This window comes from Bidens hawaiensis, unplaced genomic scaffold (assembly GCF_021521415.1).
Source record: "Bidens hawaiensis isolate Kalapana, Puna unplaced genomic scaffold, B.hawaiensis_p1.1 tig00000512_1, whole genome shotgun sequence".
Classification (NCBI taxonomy): domain Eukaryota; kingdom Viridiplantae; phylum Streptophyta; class Magnoliopsida; order Asterales; family Asteraceae; genus Bidens; species Bidens hawaiensis.
Window position 1 is genome coordinate 5,617,540 of NW_027491033.1, and position 18,033 is coordinate 5,635,572.

An 18,033-nucleotide genomic window follows, 5' to 3' on the forward strand; every position below is an offset into this window, starting at 1 on the left:
ATGAATGTCTATAATGTCTTGCTACCTGTGTTAATCTGTTTTCCTGAAACGTGGGAGAAATACGCCAGCTATATGTTGGTGAACACGTATGACTCTATAAAACATTTGAATAACATTACAATACAAATATAGTTTTCTCGACAATCTCAGCGGAAGTATTTCTACTTCCGGTATATGTACCACTGCCCTACACACATAACGGAATTCTCCGAGCCACGAGGTCCTTAACAGAGAACTAGTCATGACCGTTTAGCCTGCGGCTACCTAGCCTTTGATTGATTGATTGATTGGGCTTAGCAGTTATGTTTGGATCCAGACACGTGCATATTCGGTCTGAGTTGATTTTATTCTCTACTTTGTATTATAACGTTTTAGAGATCATGTAATCTCATGAAATCATTGACTGACTCGTTAAGACAAACACCCGCTCTTCTTGTCGAGTATAAATATGTTTTGTTTGATTGAAGATACACTAAACCTTATACGTTAACCTTTTCAATCAAACAAAACATATTTATACTCGACAAGATGAACGGGTGTTTGTCTTAAACGTCCTATCTTCTGTTCACGCGCCTGCAACTGGTCAACTTGTTCTTTTTCATGGTTATCCACACCAACAAAAGATATTTATACCAAACTCCAAAATTTAAAACCCCCCAAAATATATCTCAATTCCAAAATTTCACCCGCATAAAAACTTCACGTGGAATAAATACTGGACTGGGGGACTTATAGAGGTAGGGTACCAAAAAGACCCAGATACCCTTAAGTATCACCCGCGGGTCAGAAAGAAACCCCTCTTACGCCACCCGTTGGGCATATGGATCACCCGCACAACTTATCTTACGCGGAATCATTCAGGCACCCTCAAACGTTATCCGCATGATAGCACATCTACCTGCTAAGATGACCAGAAGACAATGCCAACAGGATAGCTGTAAATAACTGACTGCCTTCTAGAAGATTTACCAATATGCTTTCTTGGGCAATACGTGATCTCTCAACCAATGGATAAAGAACACCTGGCCAGGTTGTTATAACCGTGCACATGGCCAAGAGTTAGCTCGTCCTATCATAGAGTGACACGTGTCCAGGTTGTTATACCCATGCATATGCAACGTATAGCTCAACCTATCATATGAGGACACGTGTCCAAGTGGTTACGAGAGCATCTTCTAGAAAGGGACAGCTGACCCAATCACATTCCCACATCCTTCGGCTATAAATACCCTCTCCACCTCCATGAGGTACACATTAACTCTCAAGTATCTACTCTCAATAATCAAGTACTTTCTCCCTATTAGAACCGTACTTATTCTCACACCGGATGGTGGTTACGGGAAGACCCCCCTGATCTTGTCCTTCCTGTAATGAGCTCACGGTGTCTGTTTTGCAGGTTCCGGTCACTGGACTTTGGGAAGTTGTGCCCATATCGTATTAGTTGTTATTGTATCCTACCTGGTGGACTCATTGGATCCAGGACCCGTTGAAAGGATCGGATCTGTGTTTCTTCCATAAACTTTGTTTTCGTTTTTTTTAATGTAATTTAACAGCTTTTTATATAAATAATAATGTTATATCGTTAACATCTATATATATATATATATAATATAAAGATGTGGATATCAAAGTGATGTGCGCATGCATGGTGACTGACAAGTCCACCTCGTGGCATGATATAAACAAAGCTGATAAAGCAGTGAACACCGAGTGACCTCCATCATCCACACCACCTGCGATTACACATCATACGCACTTTCTCCTTTGATACACACATGTATATATATACATACACAATCTCCTTCTGCAGACTGCAATAATATCACAACACATATCACTCGAGACAATATGGCTGTAACCAAGAGCTTCTTCACCCTTCTTTTCACGCTGCTTATCCTCTTGGCATCTCGTTAGTATATATCTCATAATTAAGTATCTTGCTGTATGTCTAAAATTTACATTAACTTCATATTTCTTGTGATATTTTGATGCATGCAGAGTCTAGAGTTCCGGTTGCAGAAGGACGTATGTGTCAGTCACAGAGTCATAAGTTTCATGGAACATGTTTGAGTAGCCATAACTGTGCTTACGTCTGCCGTAACGAGGGTTTCTCAGGAGGACGGTGCAGGGGCTTCCGCCGCCGTTGTTTTTGCACCAGGCTTTGCTAATTACCTAGCTAGCTAGCTAGCTATATTACTATATTTACTAGCTAGCTACCTGCAGTTGGTGATCGATCATGATTATTGTGCTTTGGTTTTATGTGATTTTGGTTTCTGTTGCATGCATTGGATCTGTCTATCTATGTTATGTTATGTTATGTTGTTCGACTTTATTAATGGTAAAAGTGTTGCGTTTTTTGAGTTCATGAAGATTATGTAACAAGTCAACATTAATGGTGCGTTGATGTTGGGTTTTCCGAGGGAACTTTTTTCTTTATCCAAAAAGGTCACCAACGAGCTTCATAATTAAGTTGGCCACTACCCCCCTAAAAGCACTTGGAACGTACACTCATCTTCATTTTCCACAGCCAACTTACCTTACATTAGCTAGGCAAATTATTAGTTATCAAGCCATAAGCCATGTGACTGTAGGATAATTAAAATAATCGTTTGTGAATTTAAGCCTTAAGGGATAACCAGCCATTATTTCATTAAAATAATAATTAAAACAAAAATAGAAAAATAATAATTAAAACAAAAATAGAAAAAATAAAGGGACATATAGATGAGGTGGATTTGTTTATGGGCAGGTGTGTACAGTTAATTTCCTTGGAATACAAAAGGAGTTGTAGGTGCCATTGAAATAACATGAAGAGAAATAAAAACTTCATGGCGTCCTGGTTTATTTTGAGTGGGTTCGTGTGACATGGATGACGATCCAAAAATTTTTTCCAGTAAGTTTACTGTTCGGGTCGATTCGACTATTCGGGTCGGTTAAGATTTATCACATTATAAAAATACGATGCAATTACAAAAACAAACATCATCCTTAGAAACTAAAAACACATATAATATGAATATGGTGGTCTTTTCGAATTAAAAAAAATATTCTATAGCTATCCTCTACGAGTTTTCATCTTTTGAATACCTAACATTGCATCTTTGACCGAAACTTGTTGAAGGAACTTCCTCTTAACGTAACAAATGCAAAAAAACATTCAAGTATCTATCACTCATGATTGAAAGACGGTGTCATGAGTTACAACTAAAACAACCATAACCTTTTAAAGTTAGGCGATCAAAATTTAAAATCTTTTTAACTATATTTTAAGTGTACTGATTTAGCAATTCACTTTCAGGATCTTCTTACCCAAACTTATTTCGTTAATATTCAGATTTTACGTTAGTTTAGTTTTGTATGATAAAATAGTTATATTGGATTTTTAATTTTTAGTTTATTATTATGATTAAAATGATGGAAGATTCTATATATTTTTTTCAATACAGTGGCTTTTTCTTTTGTTATGTAATATTTCGATAACTAATCAAGGGTTTCAAGAATCCTCTTTCCTTCTGCCTGTATTAGTTCACAACCAGTAAAAAAAATATGCTTAAGTATAGAATCGAACCAAGGTTCTTACAATAGAATAGAACCAAACCATTAATCCAATTTGTCTATGGGTTCACTTATAATTTATATATGGGTTTACTCTCATATTTTGTATACGCGTTTTATATAATATCCGAAACTCAGTGGGTTCCCGTGAACCCACGCCCATGTACATAGATCCGCCCCTGGATGACGCGTTTATAGCATATAGTCTATGTGTGACATGGATGACACATTCTCTTTGTGACATGGATGACACATTCACAATACATAGCCTTACTTTAACATATAGTTAAAGTAACATATAGTATGTGTGACACATTTACAACACCTAAACCACATGAAAACAACCATACTTAACATATAGTTAAAGTAACATATAGTATGTGTGACGCATTTACAACACCTAAACCACATGAAAACGAGGATCCCAAGATCACCATGTAGAGCTTTGTTTTTTGGACCGACACACCAACACCCCCACTTTGTTATAATAAACATATTGTTAATTCACCCCAACTAATTTATAAAATTATCATGTATTAACGATGTAACCTCATACAAGTAATATACTCGAAGCTCAAGTTTTTCCGGTTTTAATTTTGAGATCACAAATACAAACATCTTCAAAAATCACTGTGGATATAGAATATGAAGGTTTAACTAGGGATAAAAAAGATAACGTCTAAACAAACATTAATGGTTATGATTTGAAAAAGGTTGGGTTGTTATTGAGGGGCGGATTAGAAAACCATTTGTAGACAATAATGTTAGCAAATTTCCGACGATGGCTCCTCGATCAACAAGTTAATCCAATAACACTAAAATAACCAACATAAATATATGCAAAGTCTATGTGAGAATCTCGTTAGAAATCCAAATATCGATTACCGAAGAAATAGGTAGGGATTATTGATGAAAGCATGGGCCCACGCCAACATTTATTTGAAAAGCGTATGTGAGAATCTTATCGAAAATCTAATCCCACATTATTGAAAAGAATACCGATGGATAGTCTATATGTAATACTCTCCCACCAAACTAACGAAATTTTGAAATAAGAGTTGATTAAAAATATTTTTTAATTATTTCGAGCATTCCATCATAAATTCGTCGATAATTAACGACATTATGTGTCCATCAGTTATCAGTCGTTGGTGAAGCTCATTTGTTTAGTAGTGATATCAATTTGAGTAATTAGTTAATATGAGAAAAATATACATACATTAATTGTATAAATAAAGTATGATATTATATTTGAATACCTTATAGATGTGAAATTATATAACTAGTCTAATATTCGTAAGTTACATACCAAATGTTTGCTTTGTGATGCATCTTCGGTTATTTGGTTTTGTTTTGGTCAGTTTTGTGTTGACTAAAAGCTCGTTGTATGCGCTGATAACAAAATGTGTTAAAAGAAAGAATTTTGTCTTGTAAAACAATTCCCAACAAAACAAAATGCGATGCGTAGTGGCACGTAGGTGGGACAACGTAAATTTTGCTATTGAAAGTGACAAGGTCTAGGAGAGTAAGTTGTTTTTGCTAATGGCTATTGTAAGTGACCAAGTTTTAGGAGAATAAGTTGTTTTGCTACATTTGGTGAGACGAGATTCTATGATATAGCCTAGGGTTTCGAAAAATAGGTTGATTCTGCTAGTTGACAAGGATTTTTTCCTCTAGGGTTTCAAGCGATATGTGATGGCGACTAGGGGTTTAACAAGTAGATTGCTACTTGTTTCTCATACGATTTTTGGCACTATTACTACACATCTCGATGCGACTTGTTGACAATTTGTAGTAGAATTACCCAATGTTTTTAAAACAATAGCGTAGAATTATTAAATGTTTTGAAAACAATTTCAACTTAAAACCCTTACTTTTTAAATTACAAATTATAGCCGTCCCTTCATAGTTGACAAGCCACCTAAACAAAATTAAGAAAATATTAATAATAATAATGATAATAATAACCAGGCCCCCTGCCATGACTAAAATGCAATTGCAATTTGCAAAGCAAGCAAAACAACAACAGGGAGACTTTGAACTTCACTTTTTTCTTCTACGCTTTTTTCCTGCTTTTTAAAAAGCAAACCAATTCAATTAGATTAACTTCCAATTTCCAAATCTGCCTACTTTCATCATCCAACCATTCATTCATAGTCTATTCAATTCGACATCATAGTCGTTCAATTTGCATATCTTTACATGATCTGTAAGTACACTTGCTGTTTCCAATTAGGGTTTTGTTTCTTATCACTGTTCTGCTATTTGAATCTGGGTTTCCTTTAGTTTGCTGTTGTTCGTTCAACATATATTTATTTATGCTGTTTACAAAATTACATCAGTTGGAGTTCCAATTTTGGATTTTTTTTTTTTATTTTTGTCATTTTAGTATAAAAACATTTTATGGGTTTCTTTGCATTTTGAAAGGACATGACAGTGCTAAATAATTAATATGACATGTGAAAAATAGCCATATATGGCCTATATGATGTTTCTGACTGATTGGTGTGACCACTGACAAAGTCAAACAACCCGTATGAGTAGTATGATGTTTTTAACTAACAAAGAAATGACTGATGTGTTCGCTGACAAAGTCATACAACCTGTATGATCATTTTTTGTCCAATCGTACGGCCCGTATGATGTGACAAAATCTGGTGTGCAAAGTTTATTTAGTGGTTGAATCTTTGCATTTGAAAGGACAATGCTAAACAAATACTAATGACAAACTATCCAGACACCACTGACATGACATGCCATACAGACTGTATGACAATCATGGAGAAAATGACTCAAAGTCATACCACCCGTATGGCCATTGATATAGTCATACGGCCTGTATGGCCGTTTTTCGCCCTATCATACGGCTTGTATGATGTAACAAGCTCTAATGTAGAGAGTTAGTTTGACGCCATACAGCTTGTATGACTTCATATGACCCATTGTGCTACTGTCTTATTTAAACTTGAAAGAGATTGTTGGTTTTGTATTATTACTAAAAGAGTTTTAAGATCTTCAATTGAACAGAGTAATATCCAACCAGACCCATGACGAGAATGGGCCGCGATTTCAGCTACACAACTCAACCAGATGCAGTTTCCCCAGTGTCAGCAGACGTTGTATTCGCCTCTGCTCGATTTCCAAATTACAAAAACAGAACCAATAACACTTTGGAGGATTCAAAGTTAGTTTCCGTGAAGGAACAATCCCGAAAAGAGACTGCCCAACTGCTAGATCAGCAAAATCGCCTCTCGGTTCGTGATCTCGCCAGTAAATTTGAAAAGGGTTTAGCTGCAGCTGCAAAGTTATCAGATGAGGTGAACATTTGAAATCTCATATATTTATTAAAATCATTTTATTATACTAAACGCTATATTCAACATATGTGGAACAGAATAAACTCCAAGATGTTGCTTCTTTAGAGAAACACGTGCTTCTAGAAAACCTTAGAGACGCGCTTGAATCGCTAAGAGGACGTGCGGTTGGTAAAAACAAGGATGATGTTGAAGAGGCTATTGCTATGGCAAGTTTGACTTTTTAGTTTAGTTGATAAAAATGTCGGTTCTTAGTGCTTTTTTTTATCTGTTATTGTAGGTTGAGTCTTTAACGTTTCAATTGACTCAGAGGGAAAGTGAGTTGGTTCAAGAGAAAGCTGAGGTTAAGAAACTTGCAAGTTTTCTGAAACAGGTTAGTATACGTAGGCTTGTAAAGAACCGAACGAACATGAACTGGGGTTGATCATGTTCGCTGATTTAACCTTCACCAAACAAATGATCTAACACAAACAATTAAACAGACAAGTTTTTCTTGTTCTTGTTCGTTCGTTAAAAGAATGAATGGGTTGTGTTTGTTTATGTTCATTCGCTAAAAATATAAACGAATGGTTCATGAATGTAAATGAATGAAACATAACCGAACATAATTACATAAATAAACATAATTGAGCGGACACCAATTAATATTAAATTTGAATATCTAGTAATTGAGCCTAAGAGTATAATAAACGCTAAATTCTATTGAGTGATATTCTATTTTCATAAAATTAGACTAAACATTACTGGACCCAAAAGATCTAACTTAAAGTTAAAATATATACATGAACGAACCTAAAACAAATGTCAACTAACGAACATAAATGAACTTATGAATGTAAACGAACAAACATAAACAAACGTTAACGAAGAAACATCATGAACATAAATGAACGAATGAAACGTTTGTTCATGTTCGTTTGTTTGAACGAAATGTACAAAATATGCTGTTCGTGTTCATTCGTCTATTAAACGAGCATAAACCAACTTCCCATTGAATGCTTCGTGAACAGTACACTGAACATTTGGTTCGTTTACACGCTTAAGCATGTGTGTGTGGTAAATCACTTGAATTTCCGTTATTTAAACCATTCGATTGTTTCGAGTTTTGGTGATGAGTTGTAGTAATAATAATAAATAGGCATCAGACGATGCAAAAAAACTCGTTGATGAAGAACGGGCGTTTGCACGTAGTGAAATCGAGAAGGCTCGGGCTGCAGTTGAGAGAGTTGAAGAGGCTCTTCAGGAGCAAGAAAGATTGTCCCGAGCTGCCGGGAAACAGGTATCCCTGCTTACATGTTTCTGAACATTGTTTAGTGACTTTAGTCCATATGACCTTTTAAAAATTGCCAAGAACATACATTTGTTAATAACTAAGAAAAAATGACAAGAATGATCGTGTTACTAACAATAATGTTACTAACGGATTTTTCATATAGAAACTTAAAAGGTTGCCAGCTACAACATCTAATTAGTAATTGTGTCTGTCGTGTTTTACACTATATAGGGAGGGTTTAAATCAGAACCAAGAAACACTTAAAAGTGAAAGAAACACATGAACAAATTAGTTAAGTGGTGTTTTATGTATTTATTATCTAACATAGACATTTGTATGTAAGAAGTAATGTTCTTTAATTTAAAATATGAAACTACCGATAAAAAAAATAAAATGATTTAGGTTTGTTCTTTTTGTCATCACACTAATTTAGTCTTCTGTATTGAGTGTCATCCCTAAATTATCATAATTGTCATGAATCCCTATCTTGTTTTACAGTACACACACACACATATGTGTGTGTGTGTGTGTGTTTGGCGTAAGTTGATGATGCACTTTAATCTGTTGTTGTTTAACTGTTTTGTGATATTATTCTGATATTAAGGACGTGGAAGAACTGATGAAAGAGGTTCAGGAAGCTAGAAGGATCAAGATGCTGCATCAGCCTAGTAAGGTATCACGCTTCCCAACCAGTAAATGCTTAGAACTAATGCCAGTTTAAGGACGCTGATATTTATTTTACTGTATAATTTCTAATGTTAAATTCTTATATTATGAAATATTTTTTGTTACGCTTGTAGTTGGTTACCTGCTATTTATTTGTTATATAAACTAGTCTACATCATGAACAGCATGTAAATGTTAATGTGCTTGGTATCAATTTCTAATTCCTCAATCTTGTAAAGAAATCAAACTAACTTTTTGTAGAAATCATATAGATGCTCATGTTATTGGTGTTGCATGTCTTAAATATTCTTCATTTTAAAATAATTAAAGTTGTTAAAAGGACATCTTATACAATCAAAAGTGTTAAAACCAAATATTATCTCCACAGGTTATGGACATGGATCATGAACTCCAAGCGTTACGTATTCAACTAGCAGAAAAGTCTAAATCTTCACTTAAGCTTCAAAAAGAGGTTAGTTAGTTAGTTAGTTAGTTAGGGCAATTATGTAATTTCTATAATTCGTATTATGCCTATATCCATTTTGATTAATTTTATTCCTTTCTATTTCAGTTGGCAATGAGCAAACGTGGAAGGAATAATACGCCCGACTTGTTTGAATTAGATGGTACCGAGGCTTTAGGTTCTTATTTGGAAATCCATCCATGTTCTGATACAGCTCCAGAACTTCTAGAATGTTCTATTCAGTGATATCGTTTGGCGTCTGAAGATGGAAAAAGGTGCCTTATATCAGGTATATGTTGCAACACTTTCTAAAATCCTTTAATCCTTTATAATACTAAGCAGCAATCATACTTGTTAGGTGCCACTAAACCTATTTATGCTCCTGAACCATCTGATGTTGGCCGAGTACTTCAAGTTGATATTATGCCAGACGGGGTTAGTGTCACGCTGGCAACATCCGGTCCCATAGATCCAGGTTGGGTTTTTTTTTTATGATATTAATTACCATTAAAGAATGATTTATTAGCAGCCAATTCATGTGAGTGGTGGTTGACTTTTTTATTGATAAAAGTTTTGTAAACAGCTGCAGGACTTGGAAACTATGTGGAAGCATTGATGCGCCGGCATGAAACTGAGTTTAATGTATGTCAGATAGATTCCTTAAGTTTCTCTTTTATGCGGTTCTCGCAGTTCTCAACATATTTCTTGGTTGTGATTTTAACACTCCCCTGCACGCACACATACATTGGGGAGGGTTTTACGCTAGAGACAGTATTTTTTGCGAGAATAGAAGAAAGAAACAAATCATTCGTTTTTTCAGTTTTAAAATACAAGAAAATGGTTAAAATGCAATGTATATTCATTTCTTTTAAGTTTTAACATTCGAAAAGAATGTATAAACAGAACTCATTTATATAATCTACACATGTGTATATATATTTCCTACACGTGTGTAGGTAAATGTTTAAAAGTGAAAAACATATGAACAAATTAGCTTAATGCTTTTCTTGTGTGTACACAACATAGACATTTGTATGTAAGAAGTAAAAGTTTTTAAAAATGTGAATCATTGATAGAAAAACGATTTAAGTTTCTTCATTTTATTTTCACAATAATTTAGTCTTTTATAATGAACCATTCATTTTGTGATATTTTGTGTGTCCATGACCAAGGTATATTTGTGCATTTTTGGTGTCCTTTCAAATAAACATTTTTTTATAAAACATGATGTAAACTCTCATATATATTTTGGAATTATGTTCATTATGATGCCGTTAATGTATGCAGGTAGTTATTGTCCAAATGAATGGCGAAAACCATCCTTTAGAGTCGATTCATGTACTTAACGTGGGAAAGATGAGAATGAAACTTTGCAAGGACAAAACGACAGTCGCCAAAGAATATTATTCCTCGTCTATGCAGGTATATATGCCAACACTTCTGATTTATATTATTTTATTTAACATTTATAATTTATAATTAGTTAATGTGTGATTTTGTCTAAACAAGTTGTGTGGAGTTAGAGGTGGTGGTAATGCTGCAGCTCAAGCAGCATTTTGGCAACCAAAGATAGGGCTCTCATTCGTGTTAGCATTCGAGTCGGAAAGAGAAAGAAACGCTGCAATTATGCTAGCGCGTAGATTCGCATTTGATTGTAATGTAAGCTTCGTCTTTTTAAAAAGACATTAATACCCCTCATCTTAAAACGTTCCATCAACATGTAAATGGTTGGTTATATGTACAGATCATGCTTGCTGGCCCCGATGATCGAGCAACACAGAAAACAACTTAACGGGTTCGCTTCCTCATGTTAGGATTTGTAATTATTTCGAGTTTTTAACGTGTTATAATGATATGTGTATGTGTATGTTTGTCAATTTGAGAGTTGTATGGCTTGCTTGATTGTTAAGCTGTTTGTTGTATTATCAATTTGTAGACATCCTTTTATTTGCCATTTTATGGTTTTATACATTTGATTGTAACAAGTTTTTTTCTAAGAAAGAAATTTATGAACTGTCACATTATCAGTATATGTTTGATAAAGTTTTCTAAATGAATAAAAAAATATTATTAAATATGGGTTTCTCTTACCACTCAACATAACATGTTCAAAAACATTTGCAAAATGATTTTATAGTGCAAATTGGATGCAACTTAAACCTTTCAAAAGACTAAGCATGTCATAAAGAAAGGCTTGAATATGGATTACAAAAAAAGCAAAATAAAATCTTACAAAAGACTGGATTCTTTGCAGTTTTTACTTTTTAGTGAAGGCAACATGCATATTCAGCCGGAAATAAACAGCAAAATAAACACCATTGATGATATGATTTTGTTACTCATTCCTCAATCTTTTTCGCCTTCTTGTTAGACAAATCTCCACTCTTAGCAATCGTGATACTTCTTTTATTTCCGGTGGATACCACCTCTGCTGAAACACTGAGAATACCATTAGCATCCATCTTTAAAGCAAACCTTAAGCTTTTCTACGCCTTCAGGGGCCGGAGGGATACCATGAAGGGTAAACGTGTCAAGAAAAATATTTTCTTTTGACATAATTGCCCTCACCCTGATATACATCAAATCTCACACGTACTTGGTTGTCACTCCGAGTGTAATAAACCCGCTCCTTGATGGTGGGTATCGGTGTGTTCCTAGGGATAACAACACTCATTTTTTCATGATCTTTTTCAATACCAATGCCAAGAGAAAGAGGTGTCTCATCTACTAGCACCAAATGCTGCACCATTTTGTTCCCATAACCGCTTAAGTTAGCAGCCAGCACAGCAGCCCCGTAAGCGACTGCTTCATCTGCATTAATGCTCTTGCAAAGTGGTTTCCCATCAAAAAACTCAGTCAACATTTTTTGCAGCTTTGGAATCCTCGTCGACCCGCCAACAATAACCACTTCATCAACATCCTTCTTGTCCATATTTCCATCTCTCAAACAGTTCTCCACGTGCTTAATGAACATGTTGAAGAAACCAGCATTAATCTCCTCGAATTTCGCTCGGCTGAATTTAGATGAGAAATCAATTCCCTCGTACAAGCAATCAATTTCAATCGGTATTTGTATCGTCGATGACAAATCCCTCTTTGCTTTCTCACAAGCAACTTTCAACCTCATCTTTGCCCTCGCGTTCTCACTTAAGTCCTTGTTCTCTCTCTTTTTAAAGATTTCAACGCAATGATTTACCATTAACTGGTCAAAAGTTTCGCCACCAATATGAGTATCACCGCCCACAGCTTTAACGGTAATGCTACCAGCCTTACTCACCTTGAGAAGAGACACGTCAAAGGTTCCTCCACCCAAATCAAATATCAACACATTTTTCTCATCAGGACAGTTTACGTCAGCACTCTTGTCTAGACCATAGGCGATTGCAGCGGATGTTCTTCCAAGGTATGCTTCAGCAGCTTCTTTCAGGTTTCTTAAAATTATGGCAGATATTTCTTCAGGAGAAAACTTCTTTTCAATGGACTCGTGTTCAAATACAATGATCGACTTCTCACCGGATCCTTCAATTACCTTAAACGGTCTAGTACAAATATCTTTCTGCACTACATCATCATTGAATCTGGTTCCCATTAAACGTTTAACATCTGCACACTATTTGGTAAATAAAAAACAACCACATGCATTTGACCGTGAGAAGCAAGATCTCATCCACTTTATGTCGAAAAACAGAGATAGTGTACCCCCAAATGATAAACAAAGAACAAAGAATCAATCACTAAAATTTCTAAACCCTAACATAATACAGGACACGAATTGATGCCCTAAGCAAAGAACAACAAATCAATAACCCAAATTAATTAGAAGAAGAGAATCGGTGGAAGATTAGGTTAGGGATACCTGAGGAGAGTTGTATTCAAGTGGATCAAGCTGACAACAAGACTCCAAGATTAGGTTGATCGCTCTGGTAGTGAAGGCCAGGAGGTTGAATTCAAATATTAAATTAATAAAACTTCCTTTGGAAGATTTTAAAGAGCGGGAGATTTTATGCCACATAAGCAAACCGCCTCGACATGTGTACATTTGCTCTATGTGAATGACAAGTGGCCGAAATTAGCTTCTTTTTATTAAAGTATACGGCTGAAAAAACATGTCAACAAATATAATAAATTTAAACAACAAATTCAAACAATACAAAACTTCTTCAAACTTTCGGACTAAAACGTTAACCATTTACATTGTCTAGATATTAAAAGTTAAAAGTTACAAGAAGTTAATGTACATCGAACAACCAAAAAACATCAACAAAAGACATAAACATGTTCTTTCATATTAAACCACCATCAACTTCTTCAAACATTCTATCAAAATAAACTCATTTTGCTTCACCACCTGAACATATAATAAAACTACAGCATCCAAATTAAATATAACATAAATAACATATTTAATAATGAGTAACATTTGAACATTAATAAAGTTGTATTTATTAAATTGTTGTTTTTATTAAAACAAAATAACATATAACAACAAACAAAGTAAAATGACAACATAAAACATATTTCTAACTTAAACCATTAAACCAAAAAGATATATCAATAAAAACTTTTTTTGGCCGTCATTTTATAACTAACAAATTTGATACTATTTCAAAACAACCCGTTTCGAAATATTTTCAAGATAGTTACAAAATATAGAAAAATTGGAATTAGTCAACTTCAAAAAATATGAAATTGTTTTTGATTTTTGACCAATCTTGCAGCAAACTTTTAAATCACTGACATTAATATTTTGTTAAATTTACAAAACTTAAAAAATTGTTGCAATATTGGTTACAATAAATGTGACTAATTAATTTAGAAATAATATTTTGTTACAATAAATGAATTCTCAAATAAATTTGGAAAGATTAAAAAATTTTATGTTGACTTTGAAAAAAATTAAAGCTGAAAAAATATGACTAATTAATTTAGAAATAATTACAAAAATGAAAATCAAATCGGTTAATTTGAAAACTTCAAAAATTATGGAAATATTTTGAAATGAGTTTAAAATTATGGAGAGTATTAAAACTTTAAAACTTTGTTGAAAGATTGATCAATTTCCGAATTTAAAAGGAGTTTAAATATGTTAATTAATTTTTGTAATTTTAAGTTTAAATTTGGTCTTCCATATAAAGATAAAATTAATTTGAAATATCTTGATTAATGATAATAATATTAATAAATTATGAAAAGTTGTCATGTTTAATAATATTCACTAAATCATATGTGCCGAATAATATTTATAAATGATGATAAAACGGTTATTTGATTTATGATATATTAAGTATTGATTATTAGAAATTATGTTAATTTGAATATTGTGTTCTAAAATAACGCGGTTATTATTTTAGTAGTAATTAATAATTAATATTCACGTAATTTAAAGTAAGATTGCATTACAATTATGGCAAGTATTTTTAGTTTGACAATCAATTTTTTTAATATTAAAATGATAACTTATTCTAGTTAATGTCAAATGACAAAAATTAAAATCAAATCTGTTCTAATTTTACTAATATGACTAATTAATTTAAAAATAGTTACAAAGATGAAAATCAAATCGGTTAAGTTGAAAACTTCAAAAAATTATGGAAAGATTTTGAAATGAGTTTAAAATTATGGAGGGTATTAAAACATTTAAAACTTTGTTGAAAGATTGGTCAAATTCCGAATTTAAAATGAGTTTAAATATGTTAATTAAATTATATTAAAACTATTAATACAATTTATTGAGTTTAACTATCCTTATTAGTTATTTAAACAAATAAGGATAGTCAAACTCAATAAATTGTATTAATGGGATACTTAAACCTTGTTGCAAATAAGACTCGGAAATTTATTTAAGTTATAACTTATTCATTCGGTTTTTTTTAACAAATAAGGAAAGTCAAAAGATATAAATTGTAATAATGAGATAATTAGGTTATTATTTCGGTCAAACCACAAATTAAGGAATTGGTTTATAAAAATGGAAAAAATTAAAAACATAGAAAAGGGTTTTTCATTTGTTTTTTTTTTAATAAGGAATGACAAACTTTATAAAGTGCCATAATTGGATTCTTAAATGTGTATAAATCAAAAAATGTAATCTAATATGAATGGTCAAAAATGATTTAATATACATTGTCAAATACTTAAATCGGTCGGAAATTTATTTAAGTTATAACTTATTCATTCGGTTTTTTTAACAAATAAGGAAAGTCAAAAAATATAAATTGTAATAATGGGATAATTAGGTTATTATTTCGGTCAAACCACAAATTAAGGAATGAGTTTGTAAAAATGAAAAAAATTTAAAACATAAAAAAGGGTTGTTCATTCGGTTTTTTTTTTAAATAAGAAATGTCAAACTCTATAATTGTACTAATGAGATTCTTTAATGTGTATAAATCTAAAAATGTAAACTAATATAAGATTGGAAATTATAATGAGATTTTAAATTAGACGAAATATTTGTCAATTAATTGGAAGGTGACAAAAACAATAGAATAATGATCATATTAATATAGGTAATTTAATGAATATTATAATCTTACAAATAAGGAATATACATGAATATTAAAAAATATATACATCAATATTAAAAAAATACATCTTATTAACTAATGTTTTCAATCCATGCAATTAGCTTATATGAGTCGGAACAATAACCTGAAATGATAAAGTCAAATATTAATAGTCATATTATGGAAGATTTTAATTATAATTTTATAACCGGAAAATTTGAATGGTCTTACCGGAAAAACGAAATAGTGATAATGACGATGGTATCTCCGATTTTTATTTAAAAGGTAAAATGAAATATTCCGTACATCAATCGGGACAATAACATGAAATAATTAAGTTTTGTTATAACATTTATATTATGGAAGATTTGAATTATAATTTATAACCGAAAAATTTAAATTGGCCTTACCAGAAAAAGAATAATGATAATGTCCATGGATGAAACCGTTTTTTATTTAGAACCTAGAAGAACAACATGTAAAATAAAAAACACGAAAAATATAAAACTTCAAATAAATATAAAACAACCATTGTTATAGGTATGACACATGAACGGAAAAACTTACCGGAAAAACGTAGAACTATTAGGTTCATCGCCGTTTTTAAAAATCAGTTAACAATGAAAATAAGGATAAAAAGGTTATATCTACAATAACCGGAATAAAATATGATGTTACCGGAAAAAGTTATAACTTTGCCGGAAAATCATATAACATTGTTGGTAATTAGAGTATAATATATAACCTTACCGGAAAATGATTAATCTCGATCTACATTACCGGAATATAGAAGATGGTGGATGGTGGAGTTAGTAAGCCGATAGAGAGAGAGAGAGGGAGTGTAAAATAATTATGGTGGAAAAATCTTAAGGTTTAAATAAGTTTTTTTTGGGTTTGTGGTTAATATGACACGTGGCAGCATAATAGACACTCTTAGAATGGAAATATGATTAGTTGGGGGCCTAGGTGGACAACCTAGTAGAAGGACATGTGAAGAAATTGCATTGATTTAATAGATTAGTAAGATAGGGAGATTTTTACAAAGTAATACTTCATATTAATTTTGTAATAACTACTATATTTAATGTTATGTTACTTCCTCTTAAATCTTTCTTCTATACATGACTATTAATTAATTTTTATTATTTCCTTCAAAATTACTCTTCCATCCTTTCTCATTTCTCACAGTTTTTCTGTATGTAAAGAATATTGAAATATGAAAGTGATTTTTTTTATTCTACTCACGAACTAATAGTGATTTTTTAATATTAAAATACAAACATTTAAAAACCAAAAGAAGAAGTAATTTTATTATTATATGGTAACAAAAGAAAAACATTGATCAACGAATGGTTTATCACAAATTGCTTTCTTGTTTTTACTTTGTTCTTCAATAGCATCTTCTTCAACAGAAAAATCGTTTAGATCCAAAAGAACACGTTCATCCATTTGCATAATGATAGTAATTCTTTATATCATTTAATCTTAAAAAAACAGATAGAAATGTAATGAAAGTGTTTGTTTAATATTAAATACTTATAAAAGAACTATAGGAAATTATAAATGATGAAAGAGTAATTTTAGTGGAAATTAAAATAATAAATTAATTAGTAGTCATGAATAGATGACATATTTAGGAGATAATAATAGAATATTAAATATAGTAGTTATTACTACGGGTGAGCAGAAAACTGAATTAACCGAACAAAAACAGAATAACCGAAAAAATCGAACAGAAAAAACGAACCGAAGCATTAACCGACGGTTAATTTTTTAGTTTTTTGAAATACTGATTTTTAGGTTTAGGTTCGGTTATCCATTTTAAAAAAACCGAAAAAAAACAAACCGATTAATCGAACCTATTTTTTATAGTTGTTTATTAAGATGTTATGACTGGAAATAAAACATCAAAAGAATATACCGTTGACGGTGATGAAGATTATGAAGATGATGAAGATTGAGTCTAAACTTTGAAGATAAATAAGATATATATATATATATATAATGAATGAAGATTCGAGTCAAACTTTTAGTGTTTTTTTTATTAAGAACTTTGTTTAATTTTAACTCTACTATTCAAACAACTTTGTATGTGTTTGGTTCCATGTAACACGTGCCTGTTTTTGTATTTTAAATTCAATATATACGAGATACTCTATTTTTTTGAACCTTTTTCTTTGTATTTGTAATGTCTACTCACAATAAAATAACCCGAAAAATAACCGAAACTGAAACCGAAAATAACCGAGTAACCGA

The 18,033-nt window shown here is 32.1% G+C and overlaps 3 protein-coding genes and 1 pseudogene across 3 annotated transcripts; 3 read left to right on the forward strand and 1 right to left on the reverse strand.

Annotated features, from left to right (window-relative positions):
* Nucleotides 1-1,848: 1,848 nt before the first annotated feature.
* On the forward strand, nucleotides 1,849-2,174 carry LOC143630738 (defensin-like protein 1). The gene is made up of 2 exons (XM_077099668.1): nucleotides 1,849-1,909; nucleotides 1,999-2,174. The coding sequence occupies exons 1-2, from the start codon at nucleotides 1,849-1,851 to the stop codon at nucleotides 2,166-2,168; spliced, it is 231 nt and encodes a 76-aa protein (XP_076955783.1). The 3' UTR covers nucleotides 2,169-2,174.
* A 4,366-nt stretch (nucleotides 2,175-6,540) lies between these two features.
* On the forward strand, nucleotides 6,541-11,276 carry LOC143634876 (stomatal closure-related actin-binding protein 1-like). The gene is made up of 12 exons (XM_077102846.1): nucleotides 6,541-6,872; nucleotides 6,950-7,078; nucleotides 7,150-7,242; nucleotides 8,008-8,148; nucleotides 8,747-8,815; nucleotides 9,197-9,280; nucleotides 9,380-9,560; nucleotides 9,630-9,746; nucleotides 9,855-9,913; nucleotides 10,559-10,693; nucleotides 10,781-10,930; nucleotides 11,016-11,276. Exons 1-7 carry the CDS (start codon nucleotides 6,603-6,605, stop codon nucleotides 9,515-9,517), a joined length of 924 nt encoding a protein of 307 aa, XP_076958961.1. The 5' UTR covers nucleotides 6,541-6,602; the 3' UTR covers nucleotides 9,518-9,560; nucleotides 9,630-9,746; nucleotides 9,855-9,913; nucleotides 10,559-10,693; nucleotides 10,781-10,930; nucleotides 11,016-11,276.
* Nucleotides 9,537-11,063, forward strand: LOC143630746 (stomatal closure-related actin-binding protein 1-like). Its single transcript, XM_077099672.1, has 6 exons — nucleotides 9,537-9,560; nucleotides 9,614-9,746; nucleotides 9,855-9,913; nucleotides 10,559-10,693; nucleotides 10,781-10,930; nucleotides 11,016-11,063. Exons 1-6 carry the CDS (start codon nucleotides 9,537-9,539, stop codon nucleotides 11,061-11,063), a joined length of 549 nt encoding a protein of 182 aa, XP_076955787.1.
* Nucleotides 11,277-11,357: 81 nt separating the features above from the next.
* On the reverse strand, nucleotides 11,358-17,226 carry LOC143630752 (heat shock cognate 70 kDa protein-like; annotated as a pseudogene).
* Nucleotides 17,227-18,033: the final 807 nt, after the last annotated feature.